This window comes from Pogona vitticeps, chromosome 11 (assembly GCF_051106095.1).
Source record: "Pogona vitticeps strain Pit_001003342236 chromosome 11, PviZW2.1, whole genome shotgun sequence".
Taxonomy (NCBI): domain Eukaryota; kingdom Metazoa; phylum Chordata; class Lepidosauria; order Squamata; family Agamidae; genus Pogona; species Pogona vitticeps.
Window position 1 is genome coordinate 25,821,844 of NC_135793.1, and position 23,385 is coordinate 25,845,228.

Sequence of the window (23,385 nt, forward strand, 5' to 3'; positions counted from 1 at the left end):
ATAACCAGAAGTTGTTTTTGGTGCTAGTTTTCACACAGGAAAGACTCTGACATTCCATCCGAGGTAGAGAATTTTGCCAGAGTCACTAGCTATGTGTGCAGGAGAGGTGCGTGGGTGGGAATACGAAGGCACCTGTCTTGGGGGCTCTCACCTTTTAACAATTTTTTTAAAAAAATAATCCCCCACTGCTTTATTTGTTAAATGCCCAGTGTTCTTTTAGTTTTAAAAGTGTAGGGTGGAACACTTGTACAGTTGGAAAGTTATGTTTTTTTTTAAAGAGAAAAGGAAAGTACTGCACAATGTTACCAATCAAATAACTCTTCTGTCTGTTCCTCCTTAACTGATTTGGTATGGAAAGGAAGAGGAAGTCACCCAAAGCTGAAGACAATGCCAGGAGCAGAGCTCAGAGATGCTGGCCGCGGCGTTTGCAGAGTTCTTGTCCAAAGAAGAGACACTTCCTGGTTCTGATCAGGAGACCTGCCGAATCCCATGAAGGAGGCCAGCCAGAAAGCCAACAGTTCTGTGAGAAGACAGCTTCACCGGCTGGTGTCTAGTGGCTCTCAACAGTCCTTGCCAAGTCTGACTCCAAGTGAGGAATTCTGGTCCAAACGATACTCCTGTTTTGCATCCATACCCACCACCACCACCACACACTCAGACATGCTTGCCTCTCCCTGGAAGCTGCTTCAAGGAAGGAGAAAACCAAACACATGCTTGGGCAGCCGAGCATCCTCATGGAGAAGGTGCCTTGTTCTTGAGGAGGATGCCCCTCCTTTGGAAAGGCTGTCCAGGTGAAGTCTGATTTAATGATAAAGAGCCAGGAGGAAAAGGGGGAGCAGAGACCTTCAGGGTGGCACCGGAACAGCCGACACAAGAGCAGCCACGCTGGTAACCTGGTCCCTGGCTTGCCCACTGCAGTGAACCTGGGGCTGCAACTCTGTGCAAAGTGTTAGCATTATTTCTGCTTTTGCCAAGCTCTTTTATGCAGATCAGTGGCCTGCTTGGTCCTCCTTGGCGGGTGTGTGTGTGTGTGTGTGTAGGGGTCATCCAAAGCACAGGGTGTGTGGAATTGGGGGGGGGGAGAAGTCACAGGTGTGCAGCCTGCTGGCCCTCCATGTTCCTTCCAACTGCCCAGCAGCCGCCTGCTTTCCCCAGTGGAGAGGAGGATTAATCACTTTTTATTGAAGCTGCAGCTGCCACTGCTGCTGCTGGGCGTTCTCCGCTGCTTTATTCAAAGACTCAGCAAGCCCTTAAAAGGCTTGGAGCAGAGCAGATGTCAGCAGTTGGAGAAGGGGAAAGGAGAGCAGGTTAAACCCCGCTTCTTAATCTTGCTGCTCTTTGTGTCATGGTGGGGACCTGCCCTCGTCTCAGATGGTGCTTCCAGGAAAGTCCAGCAGTTCCCCAGTTGCCTCTTCATCCTCTTGGCATCACCTAAGATGAAGTCAGTGTCTCTCTTGGGTTGGGGGTAGGTGGGAACCACATCTTGCAACCTGGTTTCTTCCTAGACTTATTTCTCTCCCCCCCCCTTCTGAACAAGTCCATAGGAAGCTCATTCCACCCAGCCAAACGCGCTCCCTGTTGGGAGGGGTGGGGGCAAAGGGCCATCCAACCTCACCTGATAAATCCCGACCCTTTCCCTCTGCACAATATCCTGCTCCCAGGATGGATCCCTTACCTGGCCATCCCATGAACTGCCCTTTGGGCCTCTCTGCCCTCAAAGGCTCATGGGGTGGGGTTGCAAGAGATGGTTTTCCCAGGGCCCCTCCCAGGCGCTTCCAGTCAAGGGAACCATCTTCTTACCATCACCACCCCCAATCCAACAGAGGCCTCCGTTCTTTTGTTATATGGTTTTGAAACTCTCCAGGGCTGCTTCCTCTGAGATTCCAGCCTCTTTTCTTCCTTCTAGCCTTTTATTGCTTCCCTTGCCTTCTTCCTCTGGAGGAATTCCAAAGCACAACCAGGAGTTTAGAAATGCAGCTTTGGAAGGGCCCCCACAAGGGCCTCCCATCTTTCCTCCTTTCCAGTTCAAGGCAGGGACGAGGGGTGGTTTGGTTTGCCTTTTCACCCCTTGCCTTCTTAGCAAACTAAAAGAGTCCTGGCCAAGGGCTGGCCAAGGGCAAGTTAGTTCTCAAAATCAGGACTTTGCATTCCCCCCCCCCCCAGGAAGTTGTGATTCACTTTGTTCTTCACCTTTTTTTCACCCTGGGGGACAGAATCCAGAAAGTGATCCCATGTGTGGACTGAGGGTGTGCATGATTTTTTTTGGGGGGGGGTCGCTTGCCTTTCGTCCCGGAGATTCAGAGCCCTGGGGTTGGCTCTGTGGCGCCATGCCCACCCCCCAACAGACTGCGCCCAAGCTTGCCTTGGCTTTAGGCCAGGAGGACCCGCTGGCTGGAGGAGGATGGAGGCTTCCGCGCTGGGATGGGTGCCAGCCTTTCTGTAGCCTGACCAGTCTTTCAGGGACCACAGGGAGACTCTCGATGACCTTGATGGGGAGCCGCCCGGCACCGAGGGATGGAGGGTGTGCCCACCTATCCCTGGCGAGGAACCCAGGTAGGCCCACGAGGTTGGCAAAGGGGGCCCGAGAAGGGCTGGTCCTTTTCTAATTTTTAGTTTTATTTTTTTATAAATGTATTAATCATCTGACCTAAACAGCATAAACCTAAAACACCACAATAAAATACAATTACATAATACACCAGTGCCACCATCATCCTCAGGGCTAGCATTAATAATATTTTAAATTTCATTCAGTCCATTTTCTCTCCAAAACTTCATTGTTTCTTCCCTCGGTGTATACCCCTTGTCTCTCTGAAATAAATAGTCCAAGAATACACTTCACATTTGCTTAAAATCATTTTTTTGATAGGCCTCTTCATATTTTCATATCACATGTCAGTTTACCATTAATTGCCATATCCCATAGTTCTCTATACCATTCCTCTAAATTGAATTGGTTCTCATTTTTCCATTTTCTTACAAAAATTAACTTTGCTGCCACAACCACTATACTATTAAGTCATTTTTTTTTCAACAATTGATCCTTCTTAACCAAATTCAGTAAAGCCATTGACGGGGACATTTGAATATTTAATCCACTTATTTCCCTTAATTATTTAAAAATTTGCTTCCATTCTTGCTTTCTTAGTTCACAGGACCACCACAGATGTATATACGCGTCCCCTTCTCTTTTTTACACCTCCAGCATAGTAATCTTTTAAATCTCTTCTCCCATTTTTTTTCTTTAAACAATATATTTTCAATTCTTTCTTCCTTACCCTGCATTTTTATTTCTGTCCAAATTAAATTTTCATTACCTTTAATAATATCCGATTCTGACCACACTGTGCAGAAGCACCCCCCCTCCTCGCCAGGAGCAGCTCCCTCGCCCGGCGTCCGCCCTGGGTCGGCTCCCCTGCCACGTCGGGATGTAGAACCCGCGCTCCTTTGCTGGGGGGGGGGGGAGAGGGCGAGGCGGTTCCCGCGGCCTCCGGGGAGCGCGGCGAGGGCGGGGTCGCCGGGCTGAGGATCGAGGGCGCCCCCTGTGCCTCTACCCCCCTACCACCCACCTACCCCCCGCGGCCAAGCCGGCTCCTCCCGCCGGCGGACGCCCCCTCGGCTCCTCGCGCGCCGGCTCCGGGAACGGAGAGGGGGCGGAAAGGCTCGGCCCCGGGCGCTTTCCCCTTCCCGGCCGCGGGCTCAGCCCTGCCCTCGCCTCGCCTCGCCCGGTGGCGGCGGGGGCCCGGAGCCGGCGCTGGAGCCCGAGCGTGTCGTCAGCGCGAGGGGGAGGGCCTGCCGGGGCCGCCGGGGGATAAAAGGCAGCCCAGGCCGGCGGGCGGGCGGGCAGGCGGGGGAGCCGAGGAGCGGCGGAGGACGCGCGCTGGCGGAAGGCGCGCCCGGCGAGGAGGGCCACAGCCACCGCCACCGCCGACGACGACCGAGCCTCCTGCGTCCCACCGGGCAGCGGCAGCGGCGGAGGAGTCGGTGAAGGTCCCCGGCGAAGCGGCGGCCATCCCCGCCGGCGAATCGCCCACCGGGCTCTGCCTCGGCGCGCCTTGCCTGGATGCGCCGCGGGCCGCGGAGGAGGAGGAGGTGGACGCGCTCGCGCTGCAAGACCGGAGCCGGGCGGGCGGCGGCGGCGGCAGAGGCGGGGGAGCCCCGGCCAGGAGCAGCGGCGCCGGGGGCGGCGGCGGCCCTTCCTCCTCTCGCTCCTCCTAGGGCAGCGGCACTTTCCCGGGGCAGACCTCCCTTCGCTCGCCCCTCCGGAGAGGAACCGCAGCAGCCGCCGGAAAGGTGGGAGAGGCGGGGCGGGCGGGCGGGGGGGGAGGGGGCGCGGGGCGCTTGGCGCAGTGCAGGCGCGCACGGAGGGTGGGGGTGGGGGGGACGGTGGACGCTGGAGTTTCGGGCAGCTCGGTCTTGACCCTGCCGGGCTTCGCGGGGCGGCAGCGGAGGCAGAGGAGCCGGGCGGCGGGAGGCGGGAGGGGGTCTGGTGGCCGGCCCCGGTCGTGTCTTGCCAGGCGCCTCGCCCTGGTGGCCAATCCCGGGGGGGGGCGGGTCCCTGATTCCTGGAGAGTCGCCCCACTCGCCCCGCGGGCCCCCGGCGCCCTGGCTAGTCGGGGAACGGGACGAAGCCGGGCGCCCCCTCTGCGACCACGTGCGGAGGCGGCCTCGGGGCCCGCACCTGGCGCGCACCTTGCCAGGCAGGAGCGTCCGAAGCGGAGTCGGGCGGGCGCGCGGGGCTCCTTCGGGCTCTCCCCGTCGAGTCGGACGGGAGGGGGGCTGCTTGGAAGGCGAGCGGCGGAGGGCTTAGATGGCCCTCCCCGGCCCCGCCATCCGACCACGGGCAGCCCGGCCTTGGCTTGGCCCTGGGGCTAGGGGCTGGGTGGCCCTTTGCGCTCTTGGAGAAGCCCCTCCGGCTCCCTTTCGCGGGGTCGACCTGGGGATCGGTCGCCGCGAGATTCCTCTTCAAGGTCACCCCGCTGGCCGGGTCCCCCAGCGCAGTCCCGCCGGCCAGGCAAGGGCTCGGCCGCGCTCCGAAGAAGAGCCGCCGCCGCCGCCGCCACCACCACCTGCGAGGCACCTGAGGGGCGCCGGGGCACGGTGGAGCTCTGGAGGGGACGGTGGGCTTGTGAAGGCGGGAGGCGACCGCGAGCCCCAGCGGCCTTCCGGGAGGATCTCGCCCCATAGGCACGGGCTGGCCCGTTCGCTCGTTGCCTGGATCCTGGCCTGGGGAAGGTGGGGAGCGGGGTCGGCGCGCGAGGGCGCACAGTGGCACAGCTGCAGGCGAGGGAGGGCCTTCTCCTGAACAAAAGCTGCCCCTCCCCGTGGATCCAGGCCATAATATCAGACCTTCCCACCTGCTGGGGGGCGACCGCAGGGAAGTGGTCGGATGGCAAAAGGAAAAGACCAACAACTCCGATGTTTGGAGAGGAGATTTATGGGGAGGGGGCGCAGCAACAACAGAGGTGTGTCATCACGGAACTACGGCACCAGTCCTGGGGTGGTTTAATTATTTCTTGTCTCTGGACCCCCTCACAGCCTTGCTTTTATGAGGTCCCTTGGGGACCGTTGGCTTGTCTTTAAGCAGGAAGAGTCCAAAACTCCGGCTCAGTCCATTTCTGGGACTCGGGTCAACGCCTCGGCTTGCCAGAATTTGCCTGGCGTTCCAGACAGCCCGCTGGCCTGCTGAGGATTAAGATGATGATTTTGGTCCCTGTTGCTGCTTTCCAGGTCTCATTATCCAGAGTCTGATAGGAAAAGGAGTGCCTTTCCTATCTATTTTGCACCAGCCCCTGGAAACCGTTTCTGTAGCTGAGGGAACGGTGTCCCCTCGCCCGGGTGTGAAAAAAGGCCAGCGTTGGAACAGGACCCTCCCGCTCTGCTCTCTCTGTGCCCGGAGGCGAACCAGCTCAGGTGCACGTGCCCCCCTCTTGGCCCAGCTGACCACTGGCCTCCGGATCTGAGCTGAGCGGGATTACTGGGCTGGGGCGGGTTCTCCTCCACTGAGCCGCTTGGAATTTGCCAGCCACCGCATTTTCTTCAGTGGGGCTCAGACGGGCAGCTGGGTTTTGTCCGTCCTGTAGGTGCAGCGGGGGGGGGGGAGGGCACCTGGAACTTGTGCACGTGCGTGAGGAAAAAAGCATGTTTCTTGTCCATGTTCCTGGGGGGGGGGGAGAGTCACTTGTGGGCATGCTGGATGGCCCACGGTGGCATTTTGAGGAGAGCGTGGCTTTTTGCGCTGGGAACCTTGACTCCTCTGTTTTAGCAGGCCATCTCGGTGAATCTTAGAATAATAGAAAAGTGATAGTTGGAAGGAGCCTACAAGGCCGTCCGGTCCAACCTCCTGGGGCGCAAGGCAGGAAAACCCTCCAAGCCTCTCTGACAAGTTCCTCTCTCCAGCGTTGGAGCGCTCACCGCCTCCCCTTGAGGACACAGGTCCCACCGTCATACTGCTCTAACAGTGAGGAAGAATGCCGCCTGGTTCCATTTATTTTGAGCGTTTCCACTTTGTGCGGATCAAGGGCATGGGCAGGAAAGGCTTGGGTGGGTTTGTGCCAGTGTGGGCAGCAGGGGGAGGCAGGGCATCTGTGCGAGTTATTCCCCTCAGGGATCTGTGTCCACCACCAACGCCAGGGGTGGTTCTCCACGAGAGGCATAAATAGTGCAGCTGTCCCTCCTTTGTTCCTTCCCAGTCAAGCCATATTTGATTTAATGGATGTGATTGACAGGCAGGATGACAAGCTGAGAGGAGGCCTGTTCTGCTCCGCTGGCAATGCTGTGCTAATTGCGTGTGCGTGGTGCCTGGGGAGCAGAGCCAAGGAGGGGGGCAGGATCTGGGGGGCAGTGGCCTGGATCCGCATGGGGGAGGGGCCCTGAGCTCCGAACCTTCCTTCCCCCATCCAGCTGGGAAGTGGTGGAAGCTAAGGAGGTCACACAGCACTCTTTTGCAAAAGTCTCTGCTGCCGTGGCTGGCGTGGGTTCTGTCCCGAGTCGGCCAGGAGGTGCAGCCTCCTCCATCCGATGCTGCTGCAAAGCGCCAGAGGAGAACTGAGGAGGCAGCTGCACTGGGCTTCTTCCACCTGCGGGGAGGGGCACACCTGAAATTTTCGGCTGGGGCTGGCCATCCCAGTCAGGCAGAGGCAGCGCCTGCCCAGATAGGCAGCAAGTAGTAAAGCCCCCCCCTTTTTTTTAAACTGTCAGCTGGGAGAGAAGCCCTTCTGCTGCCAACAGCCTTTCCTTGAAGTGATGGGTCCGTGTCCATATTTCAACATAACCACTTATCAATAAGGTCATCACGATGGGTCTGTCCTCTGTGTCAAAAGGAAAGGGAGCTTTGAAGAATGGCATCTCTACTTAAAGCAGCAGAACTAGCTGATTTTTTAAAAAATTGTTTCCTAAAAATATTTATTTATCTGAAATATTTTTACCTGCTTTTCTCCTTCAAAAGGACCTAAGGTGGCTTACATCATTAAAAGACAATACAGCCCGGAGAAGTGGGGAGCAGGTTTTGGTTTTTGAAAAACTTCTTAAATATTGGTCTTAAAAAGAGAGACTGTCCTTTTAATATGGTGGGAGTATTGTTTCTTGTATAGCCAGATGTGCATCATCAAATAAGGAAGAATCCCACTTCCTGAGAAATCAACTGTTTTTTAGTTCTGTGTTTACTTATAAAGCCCATCTGTTTAATAGCCTTACGATTGCTTTAGCAAAACGGCTCACTTGATTTTAATTTTTCCCACTGATTTTCCCGGGTGTTTCTAGGCCCTTTCCTCCTTCTGTCCCATAATTTCTGGCTCTGGCTTCAAACAGATATCAAATTCATGCACCAAAAATCAGCATGTAAGAGAGGTCAGAAACTGGCAAACTTCCTTGCCAGAATGAGGTTGGGTGCAGTAACTCTGACATCCTTTCAAGACCCAATCTGTTCTGTTTGGGGCAGGACAGAGGTCCGCAGGCATGTCTTGCCTTCTTCTGGAGGTGTGGCCTCCCTTTTGTGTTGCCTACAAGAATTAACATGTCAGCTTGTAGAACAGCTGCTCTTGGTTCGAAAGGGAAGATGACGAAAGAAGGTGTTGGAAGTGGGTTTTGCTGGACAGCCGAGGAGCCTCCTGGAAGGCGGCCATGGCGTCTGCAATGCATGCCTCGTGGGCTTGCAGCCTCTGGGGACCCCCTGACCTCTTTGTGTGCTTTTATTTTGCAGGTGGGCAGGAGAGGGGAACTCACCATGGCCTTGGCGGACAACACAGGTTGTGCCAAACCCGGCGACGACTTGGTTTTCCCAGAGATCGTAGAGCTGAACGTGGGGGGTCAAGTCTACATCACCCGGCGCAGCACCCTGGTCAGCATCCCCGGCTCCTTGCTCTGGGAGATGTTCACGCAGAAGAGCATCCGGTCCTTGGCCCGGGACAGCAAAGGCCGGTTCTTTGTGGACAGAGACGGCTTCCTCTTCCGCTACATCTTGGACTACATGAGGGACCAGCAGCTCATCCTCCCCGAACACTTTCCTGAGAGGGGCCGCTTGCAGCGCGAAGCAGAGTTCTTCCAGTTGCCCGAGCTGGTCAAGACCCTGGCCCCCAAGCTCAGCAAGCAGAACTCCCTCGGAGATGAGCCCTGCCAAAGCGACACCGAGGAGCTCTCGCCCAGTATGGACACTGCCCGCAGCCTGGCCGCTGCCAGCGCTACCCTGGCCGGCACCCCCGGAGGGTCAGCCCCGGCCTCGGCCGGGGGAGGCGCTGGGCCGGATATCCGAAGGTCGGGCTTCATCACCATCGGCTACCGGGGCTCCTACACCTTGGGCAGAGATAGCCAAACGGATGCCAAATTCCGCCGGGTGGCACGGATCATGGTGTGCGGGAAGACCTCCCTGGCAAAGGAGGTTTTTGGGGAGACGCTGAACGAGAGCAGGGACCCCGACCGGCCCCCGGAGCGGTACACGTCCAGGTACTACCTCAAGTTCACCTTCCTGGAGCAGGCCTTTGACAAACTGGCTGACGCCGGCTTTCACATGGTGGCGTGCAACTCCACCGGCACCTGCGCCTTTGCCCACGAACAGACGGACGACAAGATCTGGACCTCTTACACCGAATATGTTTTCTACCGTGAGTGACGCTTACCAAACCAAAATGCACCAAAAGCCCGTTGCCCCTTGCTCCTCCCCGGGCTGCTGTTCTCTTTAGAACGTAGACGCCGACGCCGCCCGCCCGTCAAGCCCTTGAACCTCTGAGCCTCCTCTCCTCCTCCCTCGTTTTCCAAACTGAACCCTCTCCGGCTCCTCCTTGTACCAGCTCCCGACTAACGCCAACCCTTCCTCCCAACAGTAGATCGCAGCTTTCCTTGGACCGTGGACTCGGACACTGTTGTGCTTGTGTGTCTGTCGGGTTGTGGGGAACAGATTCTGTATCTTTCTCTAGGGTGGGGCGGGGTGGGGCGGGGTTAGGGTGATCTGCCCGTATTAACCAGCAATGCAAACATGACCTGGAGCCAAAAGTGGCCTGGGAGCTTGTTCGGCCCCACAGTGCCATCGGCTCTCTTCGCCCTTTGCCCTGCCTTGCTCGCTCCAGGAGATTTGGGGAGCAGGATCCTGGCTGAGTGGAGGAGGGGGGGCCAGAAGGACAAAGGGACTGCTCCCAGCCACAGCCATATTAACAATAGCCTCTATAAGCAGCTTAGCAATAGACTGCCAGTGCTTGTGAAAGGTGAGTGAGGGAACACAGGCGCACCCGCCCGCCCGGGATCATGGTGTTCCCTCTGCTGCTACCATACCGAAGTGCATTCAACCCTTTCCTGTTGCTCGGAGGGGATGAGTTAGAGGCATGGCAGGGGCCTCAGGAGACCCAGCTTGGGCAGGGGAGGGGGTGGGTTTGCCGTGGAGGGGCTGAGGGCTTGCTTAGCCTGCAGGGGGCCCTGGACGCCATCGCCCTGCGTGCAGAAGGAAGGGACCAGGAAGACCCTTCTCTGCCCAGGGCTGGTGAGCAGCACCCTGGACAGGACAAGGAGAAGCAGCGCCAGGAAAAGTCTTGTGGCGCCTCAAAGATGAACCAGATTGGAGTGGGCTGAGGGCACGCAGAGGCTCCCAAGGGCATGGGTTTGCTGCGGTCTCTCAGCATCCCTTTATTTATGCCAAAGGAAGCTGGCATCCCCTGCCAGGTGCCCTGAGGCCCTTCTTTCTGCTGCCATCACGTCCCCCCAGTCCTGGAAGTTCAATAACATAAGTCGGGAGGGGGGGCTCCGATGAAGCCACATTGGGACCTTGTGCCGTTCTGTGAAAAGGGGGGGGGAAGGAGGGAGGGTAGCTCTCTGGTGGCCGTGGAGGGAGACCCTCCCCCCCCTTTCTGCCCCTGCCCTTCCCATGGCGCCCAGAGAGGTGGGAGAGACTTAGCTAGAGGAGAGCTGGGAAGTAGAGGGAAGGGGAGGATCCAGACCTGCTGGTACTTGCTACCTCTCGCCTCCCAAGGAAGAATGCCCTCCTCTTTCTCATCCACCGGCGGGCGGGAAGGAAGGGGGCCGTGTCTGCCCTCCCCTGACGGCTGATGTCCTACCGAGGAGCTCCTCTTTGGGTTTCTTTTTAAAACAGGCGACTCTCCTCTAAAGCAATACTTGGCAACTCTGAGTTCTTTTAAAAAAAGAGAGACCTTTAAAAACTGCAAGTGGTTTTTAAACAGCAGGAATTCTCTTCTGGCCGCCTCCAGTTTTGCATTGAGCACTGGTGTGGCCTCCAGCAAGTCCCGCTAGCAGAGGAAGGGGACTCGGGAGCCTTTTGAAGTGGCCCCGCCTTGCGCCTTGCTCTCACATGCTTCATGGAAACAAGGGGACTCCTGACTCTTTGGGGCTTGCCTTGTCTTATATCCCGTTTTGCACAAAGGCCAGGTGCTTCCTGAGAAAGGGGGCCAGGAAGGGGAGATCTCCTGCCATCATGGCTTACCTCTGGGTGTTCAGTGGTACACTACTCCTGCTCCTGGGAGTTCTACGAGCACACCTAGTAGGTGATAACAGATAAGTGTTCCCCAACCTGTGGCTGTTGCAGAGTAGGGTTTTTTCGGGGGGGTGGGATGAGGTCCTAAGGTGCCATATCGGTTTTCAGTTATGAATGACAAGAGGGATTTCTGTCCCTGTGTGGGTGTAGAGATAGGTGTTTGTGGGGGAAGCGCCATGCCGGAGATGCCGGTCTGTTTCCGTGGGGCGGGTTGGAGTGGGGTTGGGGAAAGAGGGCCTCCTTGTGGAGAGTCCCAAGCAAGCGCAAGGTGTAACCTTAGAATCGTAGGTACGTTTCATGTCAAATCTGTCCTTCACTTAGAATAGGAAGAAAGGGTCAGGTGGGGAAGGGAGGGGAGGGGGCAGGAATATTCTTGGCTTTTTGAAAGCTGGCCACTGCAAATGTGCCCGAAGCTGCAGCTTTTTATTTATGGGGGAGGGAGGGGGGGTGAAGTGGGATGGGGCGGCGACTGTAAAGGAGCATTTCTTTTCCTTATTTCAGCTGTAACTTTTTCAAAGAATCTCTTTCTAAAGTCTTGCACTGCAAAGTTGTGTATTTACAGGCCTTTGGGTGCTGGCTGGCTGGCTGATGCTTTAGCAGGCCTGGGAGACCATGTGTAATAAAGAACTGCTCCACCCCCCACCGATCACCCCCTGCCACTGGCTTCTCATGAACGGGCCAAGGAGGGTGGAAAGAACGGCTCTCTCCTGGGTCATTATTCCTGCTTTTGTGAGAGGGAAGTGCTGGACCAGATGTGCTTTCTGGGAACAGCCCCTTCCCACATGCTAAATTATCACAGCGCACTGCTTGTGCTCTAGAAGGGACAAGAAGACCTTGAACTGGGAGGTGGCCATGGCTGGGCTTCTGGCCGTGAAAGGCCTGTTGCTCCAGGAGAGCCCAGGTTCTTGGGCAGCAAAGCCGTCGGCCCCAAAGCATGTCTACACCTTTCGGTTCTGTGCTAAAGTCGGGTATCCAGTTGACTCAGATTAAATGATCAGCGGGGCCTTATGGAAAGTAGAGCTTAGTGGCATAAAGATCTAAGTGGGAGAGGGAGCTGGGAGACAGACCAAGCACCTCCTAAGGAAGAAGGTGTGGCTTAGAGCAGAGGAACCTTGCAGGTGAGAACGGTTATTAACCACATCTTGAAATGCTCCCTCCACCACCTTTTGGACCAAAGGGACTACCGGGTAGTTCAAACACCAGGCCAAACGCGAAAAAGGAAAGGGAGGAAAAAGTGCACAGTAAAGCAAACAGCAGGGTCAGGATGCCACTTTCCAGTTAAGCAGGTTAGAGCAAAAGTGAGCATGGGGGGAAACGCAAGCGAGTGACTCGGGAGCAGTCAGAATCGAGAACCCGAGATACCCCTCCACGTCTCTCTCTGAAAAAGGACCCACTTTTAAAGCCAAGATGTGAGCAGGCAAGTGGGGGGAACGGCATGCCGTGAGCGAGCCTCCGTAGGTGGTGTGCCATGTATGGCGTGCAGAAGAGAGCTTCGGCCTGGGGATCCCCACCAGCAGGTAGCAACTCCCCCGCCCCCTTGGACCAAGGCAGAACCTCCTCCTGCCCTTTTCTGGGTGGCTTCGCAAGACACGGTCTCCTCGGTTTCATCTCCGGCAGGCCTGCATTTGCCAAAGATCACACAGCCACAAGACCATAAGGAAGGAGGGCTGCTGCAGCAGCTCTCAAAAACAACTTACATATTTTTTTTCAAACAGCAGAGTGTAATTATTCCCTCATCCCTAATTTGGAAAAATTCCCAGCCAGTGTGAAGCCACTGGGCCGGTCCTGCAGCCGCCCAATGCGCGGCCTGTCCCAGGCAGGCCGCCACTGCTGCTGCTGAGCCACTGCTTTGGTGCAGGGGCCGAGAGGTGGCTGGGATTTGTTGCTTGACGTCAAGAGAGCGCCGGCCTCTTTTAATCAAGCGGTGCTGGTGGTGCTGGCCTCTTGGTTTTTTTGTTCTCATTCACTGGCGCCTTTTCCCAACCCAGGACAGTTCTTGCAGGAGGAGGAGCCCTTCCGTCTGTCCTCTCTTCCCCCCCCCCCCCCCCAATGTGTGGAAAGAAACTGCTTACAAGCTGGGAACTTTCTGCAGGCAGCCAGCATGAAACAGCTCCATGCTCCCACGTCATGTTGCAGAACATCATGTTTATCTAGCATATTTATATCACAAGATCTTAGAGCGGAGGTTGTAATACAAGCAATTTAAAATGGTTTAGAATTTCCACAACAAGTTAAAGCAGTCAAGAAAATACACAACAACTGAAGTCCTTCAAAACCATTTAAACAATGACGCCACAGCCTCCTCTAGCCAACATCTTTGCACCCCGAAAGCACTCAGCCGCTCTGTTTTTTACCTCCTAGAACTCCTCTGAGTTTTTAAGGGCTGCAGGAGAAACAGAAACCCTGAACAGTGAGGTATTTCCCTGCTGCAATATTTCCTGGGAGGCTTCCGCCTTCAGCGTTTCCAGGTGTGGAGATGCTATCTGGCCTCCATGAAAAGAGAGGACGCAGGGGGTGCAGTGCTCTCTCTCTCTCTCCAATGGGTTTTCTGGGATAAGGTGGGGGCGGGCGGGGGAGGCAGATGAAGTGGAGAATCGGAAATGGAAGACTTTGTTGGATCACACACTCCATACAAATCCCGCCCTTGGGGTAATCCAACATGCAACTGAACCCTCATTGAGGAGCATCTTTAGTAAAGCTTCAGATGCATAATTCCCCCCCCCTTCATTGTTTCTGGCTCTTAGTTGTTGTTTTTAAACCTCCCTGTCACTCTCCTGAACTGCTACGTGGCCCAGCATGCACAGAGATGCCACCGGGCATTAGACCCATGGCTGGGCTCTGTGGGTGGGAAGGAGGTCCATTTGGCATTTGCTGGAGGAGAGGGTGCCTCCCCAGCAACGTCTCATTGTGCGTGTATGTGTGTGTGCCCCCAAACTGAGCCCCAAACATTGCCACTTTGAGGGGCCTGTTCCAGCCTGGCCCCAGGAGAGGGTGGGCTGGGGGGGTTTGGAGCTGCAGGGCGGGAAATGTTCAGCCCTCTGGGAGGTGCTCTGGACTGCAGCTCCCAGACTCCATCGCCATGGACTATATTGGTGGGTTGAAGCCCAAAACACCTCAAAGGGGCAAAATCTCTCCTACACCCTGAGATCTGTTTAGGGTGGCCACATAGAAGTTGGGAGAAAAGAGGCAGCAGGTGTGCTAAAAAGACAGAACACACCAGATGTCACAAAAACATTTCAATCCCACTTGCAGCCCGACTCACTCCAGAGGGGAAGACCCTGACACGCCGACACGTGTTGGAGGTGAGGGGCTCAACCTGCCACCCAGGGAGGTTTGCGCCGTCTGCACCCCTTGCAGGTCCTGCATCTCCCCCTTCCCCTCCTCATGGTTCTTCCCCTGGAAATCACACTAAACGAGCCGCTCCGTCTGTGGTAAAAGGGACTGTCTGAGCACCCTCGAGTTGCTGCACCCGCCACGGGCCAGGAAGCGCCAGGAAGGGATCGGAGCCCATTGCCAGCCATGCGTCCTCCCTCCTCGCTGCCTTCCTTCCTGCTTGGCCTGGAAGAAAGACGAAGCAGGGCTGCGTTTACATTCCAGCAGGCTTTTCCCAGCCCCCTCTTCCCCTGTTCCCTCGGGACCTTCCCTTTCTCTCTTCCTTCCATGTGGACCTCCCCCTCCCTCTCTCCCTCCCTCAGAAGTGGGAAGCCCCCCCCCCCCAGAAATGCTGTGAATCTGGAAGCCAGCTGCTTTCCTGCCTAATTGAAGTTTGCAGCTAATTGCTCCCAGGCGCAAGGAGGCGGCTGATGAGTTCCCTCTGCGGGGAGAAGTGGAATGCCATTAAGCGCATTCCGCCACAGCCTTCCTTCCTGCACAGCTGCCTCCAAATGGGGACAGAAGTGCTTGGGTGTATGGAGCCGTGTGCAATCCGCCCGAAGATAAATCAGGCGGTAGACAGCACCGCGATGGGCCGTGCATGCCAAATAGGCTGTGGGCATGGAGGCTGAGCATCCTGGCCCAGCCGCCCAAAGAAAGCCAAAATCATTCGTTTGAGAAAGTGGACTTGAGCCACGAAAGCTCTCCTCAAAATATAGCCGTTGGTCTTTCGTGTGTACACCCCCTTTGCCCTTGTCCTGCTGCAGAATCTCTTTCACGGTCTCCTGGCTCCTCGAAAGGAGAAGTCAAAAACCCGGCTCCTTTGCACCCGCCCAGCCGTGCCTCTCAGATGGGGGTTCCATCAGAGTTGTGGGTCTGTGTGGTGGGTGGTTCCTCTTTTGAGACCCTGGGACACACCCCTCATCCTGTTCAGTTGGTCTGGATTTCTTGGCAGCAAACTCTTGTTTTCCTTCCTGCAACGAAGCAGCGCGCTTGCCACCCCACCCCCCAACCCAGGCGCTGCTGCCTAACCACACAGTCTCCACAGACAGTTCCCTGTTTGGCCCGTTCCAGCGAAAACAACCCAGGCCCTTGCAGATCATGAAAAACAAGAAGGCGCTCTTTGGCGTCAGCCATTGAGCGCTCAGCCACGATCGTCCGATGGCAGCCTCCAAAAAAGCTTATACCAGGGGAACCGGTTAGCCTTTAAGGTGCCCTGGAGCTTTGCTAAATTGCTCTGGGGTCACCCATGGGAGAAAACCCAGGAGTGGCTCTCAGCTCATCTCCACCTTTGTGAAAACACGAGGAGAATGAATTAAAAAGCAGGGTCTTCTCCTTTCACAACCATACCCCAAAGGAGCTACCGTGAAGCTCCTGCCTCTCTGGACCTAAGGGTAGGGCCGGCTCCACCATCCTCTTTCAGGGAAGTTCTGAGCCCTGTGTTCTGGCTGGCAAGATGGCAGGCAAATGACCGAGGCGGCTCCTCTCGGGCAAGTTTGATGCTCAGCAGGCTTCCTGTTTCGCAAGGCAACTGCTCTTTAACGCCCTGGCGGCTCTGACAGGTCCGATTAATAGCCCACGGCAGCCTGTTTCTGCCTCTCTGGTGAACACGACGATTCCAAAGCAAACCATGACCTCTGCTTTACGTCAAAGAAACTGGGCCTGTGCGGGTCAGCCAAAGTTCATCCGTCGCCTCTGAGTCACTTTTCTATCCCATGTCCCAGAGAACAAACCAAGCAGGGAGAAACTTGTTTGTCTTGGCTGATCTTTCTTTCTTTCTTTCTTTCTTTCTTTCTTTCTTTCTTTCTTTCTTTCTTTCTTTCTTTCTTTCTTTCTTTCTTTCTTTCTTTCTTTCTTTCTTTCTTTCTTTCTTTCTTTCTTTCTTTCTTTCTTTCTTTCTTTCCTGGAACATTCTGGGTTGGGCAGGGGTAATCATGCAACAGCCACTTCCTCCAAAATGCTGTTTTGAAGGCCTTTGTCTGCGTGGCCAGAGGAGGTTTATGGAGATGCGTGAAAAGGATGGCAAGCAACCAGCAGCTAAAGACTTGGCTTCTCTGTTTACCCAAGGATTGTGCAGTTGAAACCGCTGTCTGTCTAGAACAGGCATCTGTGGCTTCTGCTGTCTCTGGATCTTCCGCTGGAGACCTGGAGACGGCCAACTAGTAATTGCAGGTTCGGAAAGGGCAGTTTATTTGCAGTGGGGCTTGGCTAAGCAGCAAGGAGAAAGAAGGGTGGGCTGGAGTTTCTCAAAGCTGCTGGCTGGGCTATGGGGCCCCGGAGGTCGCCTGGGCCCAGGGCAACCCATTGAAGTCTCAGGGAAGTGTGTGGCTTCTCCTGTTCTTCAGGCAGCAGAGAGGAAGGGCACAGCCTGCTCTGTGCATTTGAGAGGCGGCTTGAGAGGCTGGGCTCCCAGCTTTCCCACTTTCCCTCTGGGGCCACAGCAGGCCTGTGAAGGTTTTGGGCATCAGCCTGACATTGACCGCCCCCCCCCAGCAGCAGCACGTTAGAACCTGGGAAAGAAAAACTTTCTCTGTGCTTCACAGGGAGGCCTGCTTTTGGCTGCGTGGGGTCGAACCCCCCCCCCCCCCCAGGTGGGATGGAGCAACTGTTGTAGCTGCTGGACTCCCTTGGCTACCCACCTGCACGCCAGAAAAGGGGCCCTGTCCCCCGGGCTGAGGTTGACCTGGTTTGGGCCAGATTCTGAGTCCTCTTAGCCGGACTCCCTTCCTGCCCCTTTCCACAATCATCCAGCATAGAAGCAATTCTGGCCTCCCCCCCACCCACACCCACAACTCCCCGACTCTGACCGGACTTGGCGCTCAGAATCTAGGGACTGAGATGCAGCTGATCTGATAATCCCGGGCAAAGCTTCCCCACCCCATGCTCAGCAGTCCTTCTCTACCTGTTTTCTTTTTAGGGTTGGCTCAGCAGCCAGAGGCTAGTTTGGGTGCATGCTCCCTCCCCCCCCCCCCGCCCACGTCATGTGCATGAAATACCAGTGGCCGGGTATTATCTTTACACAGAAAACTCTCCAGAGATTAGGAAAGCTTTGGCAGGAGCGGGGGGGGGGGGGCTCCCACAACCCTCTAGCCAGCATTTACTTATTTGTTTGGTTTTACCCCACCTTTCTCCTTGAAAAGGACCCAAGGCAGCTTCCAACAATGAAAGACAATGTATTCTCAAAGGCTTTCATGGCCAGGATCCAATGGTTGTTGTGGGTTTTCCAGGCTCTTTGGCCATGTTCTGAAGGTTGTTCTTCCGTTTTGCCCCTCTCTGTGGCCAGCATCTTCAGAGGACAGGAGTCAGAACTTAAGAAAGAAAAAAACTTAAGAACACAGCCAAACAGCCCAGGAAACTCATAACAACCAACGAAAGGCAAAATTTAAAGTTGAAAACAATGAGTATACAATGGTAGTTAACATCATTAAAAGACAATACTTAAACATTATGAACAATGAATACGGTGGCATCTTGCATCAATTAATAGGTAATATTAAGGCCAAGGTCAGTAAGGATACAGACATTGTTTAAAATGTCACTTTGAGGAGAACAGAAAAACGGAAAACAGAAGCAGTACTGACAAACCAGTCAAAGCAGTAATGCACAACAATCCGTCTAAAAATCGCACACAGGTAGCTGGTTGCTGAGGGAAGGCTTGCCTGAAGAGAAAGGTCTTGGCCTCCTATCATTTGGGAGATTCTGGGGCCTGCTGTCCAAAAAAAGAGAGTAACTTTTCCAAGCTGTGACGTGGCCTCCTCCTGCCGATCACTGGGGGAAAACCTTGGCTGCTTGACAGGTGTCTACTACACAAGGGAGGAGACCGTCCATGAAAAGTGTGTGTCAGATCTAAGGTGTTGGGTTTTTAATGTGCCCCCGGACTTTTTAAGGGTTTTGTCACAAGAGGCGGGCACAGATTTACAGAACTCCCCTTCTGGAAAGGTTTCCAATCCCTGGCATTGTTCAGGTGCCACTGCCACAGAGTAACTGGACCCAAACCAGTGCAGAAAGAGGCCGCTTGTAGTATTCCAAGCCGAAGGCTGTGTGGGCACTGCTGGAGCCCTCCTTCTGCAAGAGCAGAGAGAGGAATCGGGTGCTGAATGGTAGCTCTGAGAGCCAGCATGGTGAAAGGGCGAGAGGCTAGGGGCACAGGAGGCCTGAGTTCAAATCCCTGTTCGGACATGGAATCTGGTGGCTGGTGGTAGTTAATCTATTCCTTGCCTCTCCCCTGTACCCCCAAAGCCCTGTTAGGGTCACCGTAAGAGGGATGTGATTTGATTGCCAAACACACACAAATAACAACACAGGATATGCTGGCTTGCATATGCTCAGTGATTTTGCTCAAGATGCTGACATTAAAATAAAAAGCCTTCAAAAAGAAGAAGAAGAAAATGCTGAGGTAGATGAAAACAGCAGCCGTTGAATCCTCGTGGCTGCCAGAGTCTTGACTGAACTTCACAGAAATGGTTTCCCTGCCCTCTCCAGCCACCACAGAGCTGCTGGGGAAGGCTCAGAGTCACTCCAACTGCTCAGCAGAACCGTTGTCAGTGTAAAGAACTTTGGCCTGAAAGAGGCTGTGGGTGCGAATTGGGCTGATTTCTGGACTCGCATAATTTGGAACAGTAAGCTGAAAAAATATGTTAAGGACATGGTTTTTGATCAAAGCTTGGGAAAGTTGCAGTGCTTTAAATGCTTGCAATTCAAACTTTGGTGACCACACACATCACTAAAATGATCTGTATATTTAGACGCAGTTCAGGTGGGAGGGGGCGGAGGCTGGGAAGAAGGACCCTGGAATGGCTGCTGGGAGGAGGCAGGGGGACAAATCCTGGCCTACAGATGGGCTTGAAAAGCGGTTGAAATTAGGCTGAGCTTCTGTCAGTAGTCACTAGGAATGCAGGACTCCTCCTGATTCTCAACAGACAAAACCTAAGCTTGGAAAAGGTCCTTTTTTTCTGGCTTAACTCCTAGAATCTTGCAGCTAGCATGGCTGGTCGGATGACTGTGTCGGTGGAATTCAGTGTTTTGTTTTGGTCTAAAAGGTAGTTTGTCCAAGCTTTGAGCAAAACTGAGATTATCTGTGACAACTTTCACCTAAAGCAAAGCTCGAGATGAATTTGGAAAATCCAGGGCAATTTTGGACAAGAAGAGGAGTGAGATCTCCCAGGTCCCACTCCACCGACTGCTCAGGCCACCTCTCTAGTTGCGGCTGCTGCTGCTGCTGATGATTGCTCAGTGAAATTCAAGGTCCATTCAGCTCATGCTGCCAAGGTGCTGGGTGCAGGGAATGTTTTCTGCTTCCCTCTTGTTATTGTCTTCAGTCAGCCACATTTCTCAGGATGCTCAGCATCTCCAGTTCAAACCAGAGGGGCAAGGGCTGTGCCAACCGGCCCCCACTTTCCCTCTTTCCCTTCCACAAAAGAGTGATCGCGGGCTACAGGTGGGCACCTCCGACAGGCTCCTCGGGGGGGATCGGAACGTGGCCCCGGTGACTTGCTGTGTTCCTTTCCAGCTTCGTCCAGGTTTGGGCTCCTTGCCAAACCTAAGGAAGGCAAATGGAATTACGCAAAGGTGGTGTGGTGGCAGGCGGTGGCCGGGGAGAGATGTAAAGCAGAGCTAAATTTATACCTTAAATACTGAAGCAGCAAAGGCTCTGCGGGAAACGCTCTCCTTCCTGGACCAAAGGCGGGCCGGAGCAGCGGCAGAGGCTCCCTGCTGTAGCCCCAGAGGCAGGCTTCCCCCCCCCCCAGCCGCCAATGGCAACTGCACCCTTGAGGCCACCCCACAGGGATGTGGTTTCGGGGCACATGGGCACAACCACAAATCTATTTCAGGAGGATTATTTTAAGACTCAAAGCCATTAGGCAGGCAGACAGGGAGGGCTGGCATAGCTTTTGGTTCATAAAAAGTTAGCCAGAAGATGAAACAAAACAAAAAGAGAGAGAGGAAAAACAAAAATGAATGCAGAAAACAACAGTTACAACTTGTTCTTTTGCTTGGTCTTCCTGTTCTTCTAGAAGGTCTTAATTTCTAAACTGAAAAGATACAGAGTCTCAAACCTGCACTGGAGTCAGTGATGATGTGGATAAAGGCTTGGTTTGATCTGGAGGCCGGGGAACGAACTTCACAATACAGCCCCTGGTCCTGTTGTTGTCTGTTGCCAAGGCCTTTCCTTTATATGTACCTTCAAGGTCTGTGAAAGGGGAGGAAATTGCACCAGTTAATGGGGAGGGTCAGGAAAGGGGATTCTCCCCATGCTAACCCTTTCCCTTCCAGCCTTCTGTGATGGGAGATCAAGTCTGAGGAGCACTCAGGGAGAGGGAGGGAGGGAGGAAACTGTCTCCCTCCATTCAGCCCAGTTGCTGGTCCTTCTCTCCTCCCCTGCAAACTGGGGAAGCCGGTGCAGTTGTCCAGACCACAGAATAAGCAGCATCAGGTCTGGTTAATTTCACTTCTGCAGGGAAATGCTGGTGGGGTGGGCGGGCGGGGGGGAGGGAAAATGTTCTTAGCAGAAGCTGCCTTCTTGCATCACTTTGGGCTGCACAAATATTCATGTGGATGAGCTCCCACTTATTTATTTATTTATTTATTTCCCACCTTTCTCCTTTAAAAGGACCCAAGGCAGCTTACATATAAAAGCACAATATTCAGGACTAACACTAAAAAGAGTAAGTATACAAATACTAAAAAGGATCAAGTCAACAACTCACTGAAAATGGTAAACAAAAGCAACACCGAAACACATTCAAAGCAGTAAGGCGCCACGATGTATCGATTTAAGAGACCCACTCGGGCTTTTAAATCCTTCAGGGAAAGCTTGCCTGAAGAGAAAGGTCTTGGCCTGCTTGCAAAAGGACAGCCAAGATGGGGCCAGGCTGTCCTCCAGTGGGAAGGAGTTCCAGAGTCTAAAGGAGAAGCCACAGAGAAGGCCCTCTCCTGTGTCCTGGGCGTGGACTTGCCCCTCCCTGTAAATTAATCCAGGTAGAGCAGGGATACTGAGGTTTGTGCTGTTAACAGTAGCCCACCTCTCGAGCATCTGTGGTCGTATTGCTTCTGGATTAGGGCAGGAGGAGCTTTGGCCCTTCCAGGACGAGGTTGGAATTGCTGAGGATAACCTGAAAAATGGGTTCTACTCCTGACAGCCTTCCGGAGGCAAGAAGACAAAGAATGGAAGCCTTATTCCTGAGCACCACCTCCGTGGGGGGTTCGGGGGTAGGGAGCAAAGTCCGTTCATTTGCATGCAGCGCCTCTGTCCCCTGTTGGGAACGGGGGGGGGGGGCGGCGGTTACAGGTCATTTATATTAGAGGTCACTTGAGCTACAGATCATGTGTTGCAAAAGGAGAAAAGGAGAGGTGCTCTCAAGGGAATCTTTCTATTGAAGAGCTCAAAAACAGCCCCAGATTTGGCTCAGCTCCAAACTGCTTTACTGTGTTTCTGTGTTTTTTACACACACACACACACACACACACACACACACACACACACACACACACACACACACACACACACACACACACACACACACACACACACATTGCCCCCTGCATTTTTTGGGTGTAATCTAAACAGAGCTGGGCTCCTATGATTAATATCCCTGTGATTCTCTTTGGGAGCAAAATCCGGGTGCATTTAAACAACTGCAGGGGAGGAAATCCTAAAATCACAATCAAGCTATTATTTCAGTAATCAGAGCTCACTGGGACCAGCAGAAAAAGAGATGACTCCATGGAGATTTAGCTCCTCTTCTAAGCCGAGGGACGGCTATTTGCTGATTAATTTCTCTCCCTACAATGGGAGGGTGGAATTTCACCGCTGCAGGTTTATGTCCCATGGATACGAGGGGGTTCTTTGGGTGCATGCCTGGTGGAAAGAAGGGGGGGAGGGGAAAACGGTTGCTTTCCATGGGAGCTAGACTGAAGCTATCCTTTCATGGGGGGACCAGGAGAGCTTTTAAATCCTGATCAGACCTCCAAAGGTAAACAGCCAGCTTGGCTTCTTTTTCAATCCATCATCTTAATTTTTGCCTTAACTGTCTCCGACTGTAATGGGAGGCAAGCCTCCCCCCCCCGCCTTGAAAGGCACGCTCAGCCCAGACCTTGCTTTGCATGTTGAAGGATCCAAGCTCAGCTCGTTGTGTCTCCCTCTCGTTAGGTATCGCATTAGGAAGTATATTACTGTTCCTTATTGCAAACATGCAAACAAGGGTCTATAGAAAAGCAAACAATGGAGCATTTAAAAGCATATACATACAGTATAAAGCAATCTGAACATTGCTGATGTACAAGATTCAAGGTACACTTTGGGACGTCGGGCAGGACGGGGTCTTCCCCCTCCTCTGTCGGCGACCCGATCCAAGCCTCTGGGGAGGCGCCATCAACAGACCTTCCAACAGGGCTAGCAATGCACGGCAACTCCTACTCTGCTTGTTGTGGATTCCAGACCCCATGACACGGCCACGGCCCTATCTATTTGGGTTCCCTGGACAACCTGGCCGTCTTGGCTGTGGCAGCTGCCTTGAGGCCTTTTAGCCCACTTGCCCTGGGCCATTTCCACAGATGTGCTGAGATGGGTGCCCCAGATTTTGCTTTCTGCCGTTCCCCGCTGGGGGAGTTGTGGTGCCCCTTCCTTCTCTGGTCCGTGCCCCAGAATGACCGGCCGCACACCTTGGGCTTCCCTGTGCGAGGCCAGGTGGGGGTGTCCTGGACCCTCATGGGGAGGTGACCATGGCCCTATGGACAGTCAGCTGGCTTCACTGCGTGAGGAGGCTCGGCAGCCGGCCCTCCCGTCAGCCCCACGAGACAGAGCGCACGAGCGCTGGAACGACACCAAACACCCGAGCCATTTGCACACAGATTTCCGGAGCCTCGCAACGTATTAGCCGGGTTTGCAGCCTGGATGATGGACGGCCTGTTCCGTTTGAAGGCTGGCTCAGAGGCCAGCTGGGCGGCTGCAGATGAGGCCCCTTCACTAGGGGACATCTTTGTCCCAGGCCAGGTAAAATCAGTGTTGAGGCAAAAATGAAATAAAATAAAATATGCCCCAG

The 23,385-nt window shown here is 54.4% G+C and overlaps 1 protein-coding gene and 1 long non-coding RNA gene across 3 annotated transcripts; one reads left to right on the top strand and one right to left on the bottom strand.

Moving 5' to 3' along the window:
- The first annotated feature begins 3,979 nt into the window (after positions 1-3,979).
- On the top strand, positions 3,980-11,614 carry LOC110080172 (BTB/POZ domain-containing protein KCTD12). 2 transcript variants are annotated; one of them, XM_072981497.2, is made up of 2 exons: positions 3,980-4,293; positions 8,201-11,614. In XM_072981497.2, exon 2 carries the CDS (start codon positions 8,225-8,227, stop codon positions 9,104-9,106), a length of 882 nt encoding a protein of 293 aa, XP_072837598.2. In that variant the 5' UTR covers positions 3,980-4,293; positions 8,201-8,224; the 3' UTR covers positions 9,107-11,614. The 2 variants fall into 2 exon arrangements, with proteins under 2 accessions (XP_072837598.2, XP_072837599.2); XM_072981498.2 differs by lacking the exon at positions 3,980-4,293 and adding an exon at positions 7,200-7,848.
- A 6,145-nt stretch (positions 11,615-17,759) lies between these two features.
- Positions 17,760-20,802, bottom strand: LOC140702346 (uncharacterized). The gene is made up of 2 exons (XR_012081470.2): positions 20,401-20,802; positions 17,760-19,883 (listed from the first exon to the last, which is right to left on the bottom strand). It is a non-coding gene; the product is annotated as an uncharacterized LOC140702346 (long non-coding RNA).
- Between the last annotated feature and the right edge of the window lie 2,583 nt (positions 20,803-23,385).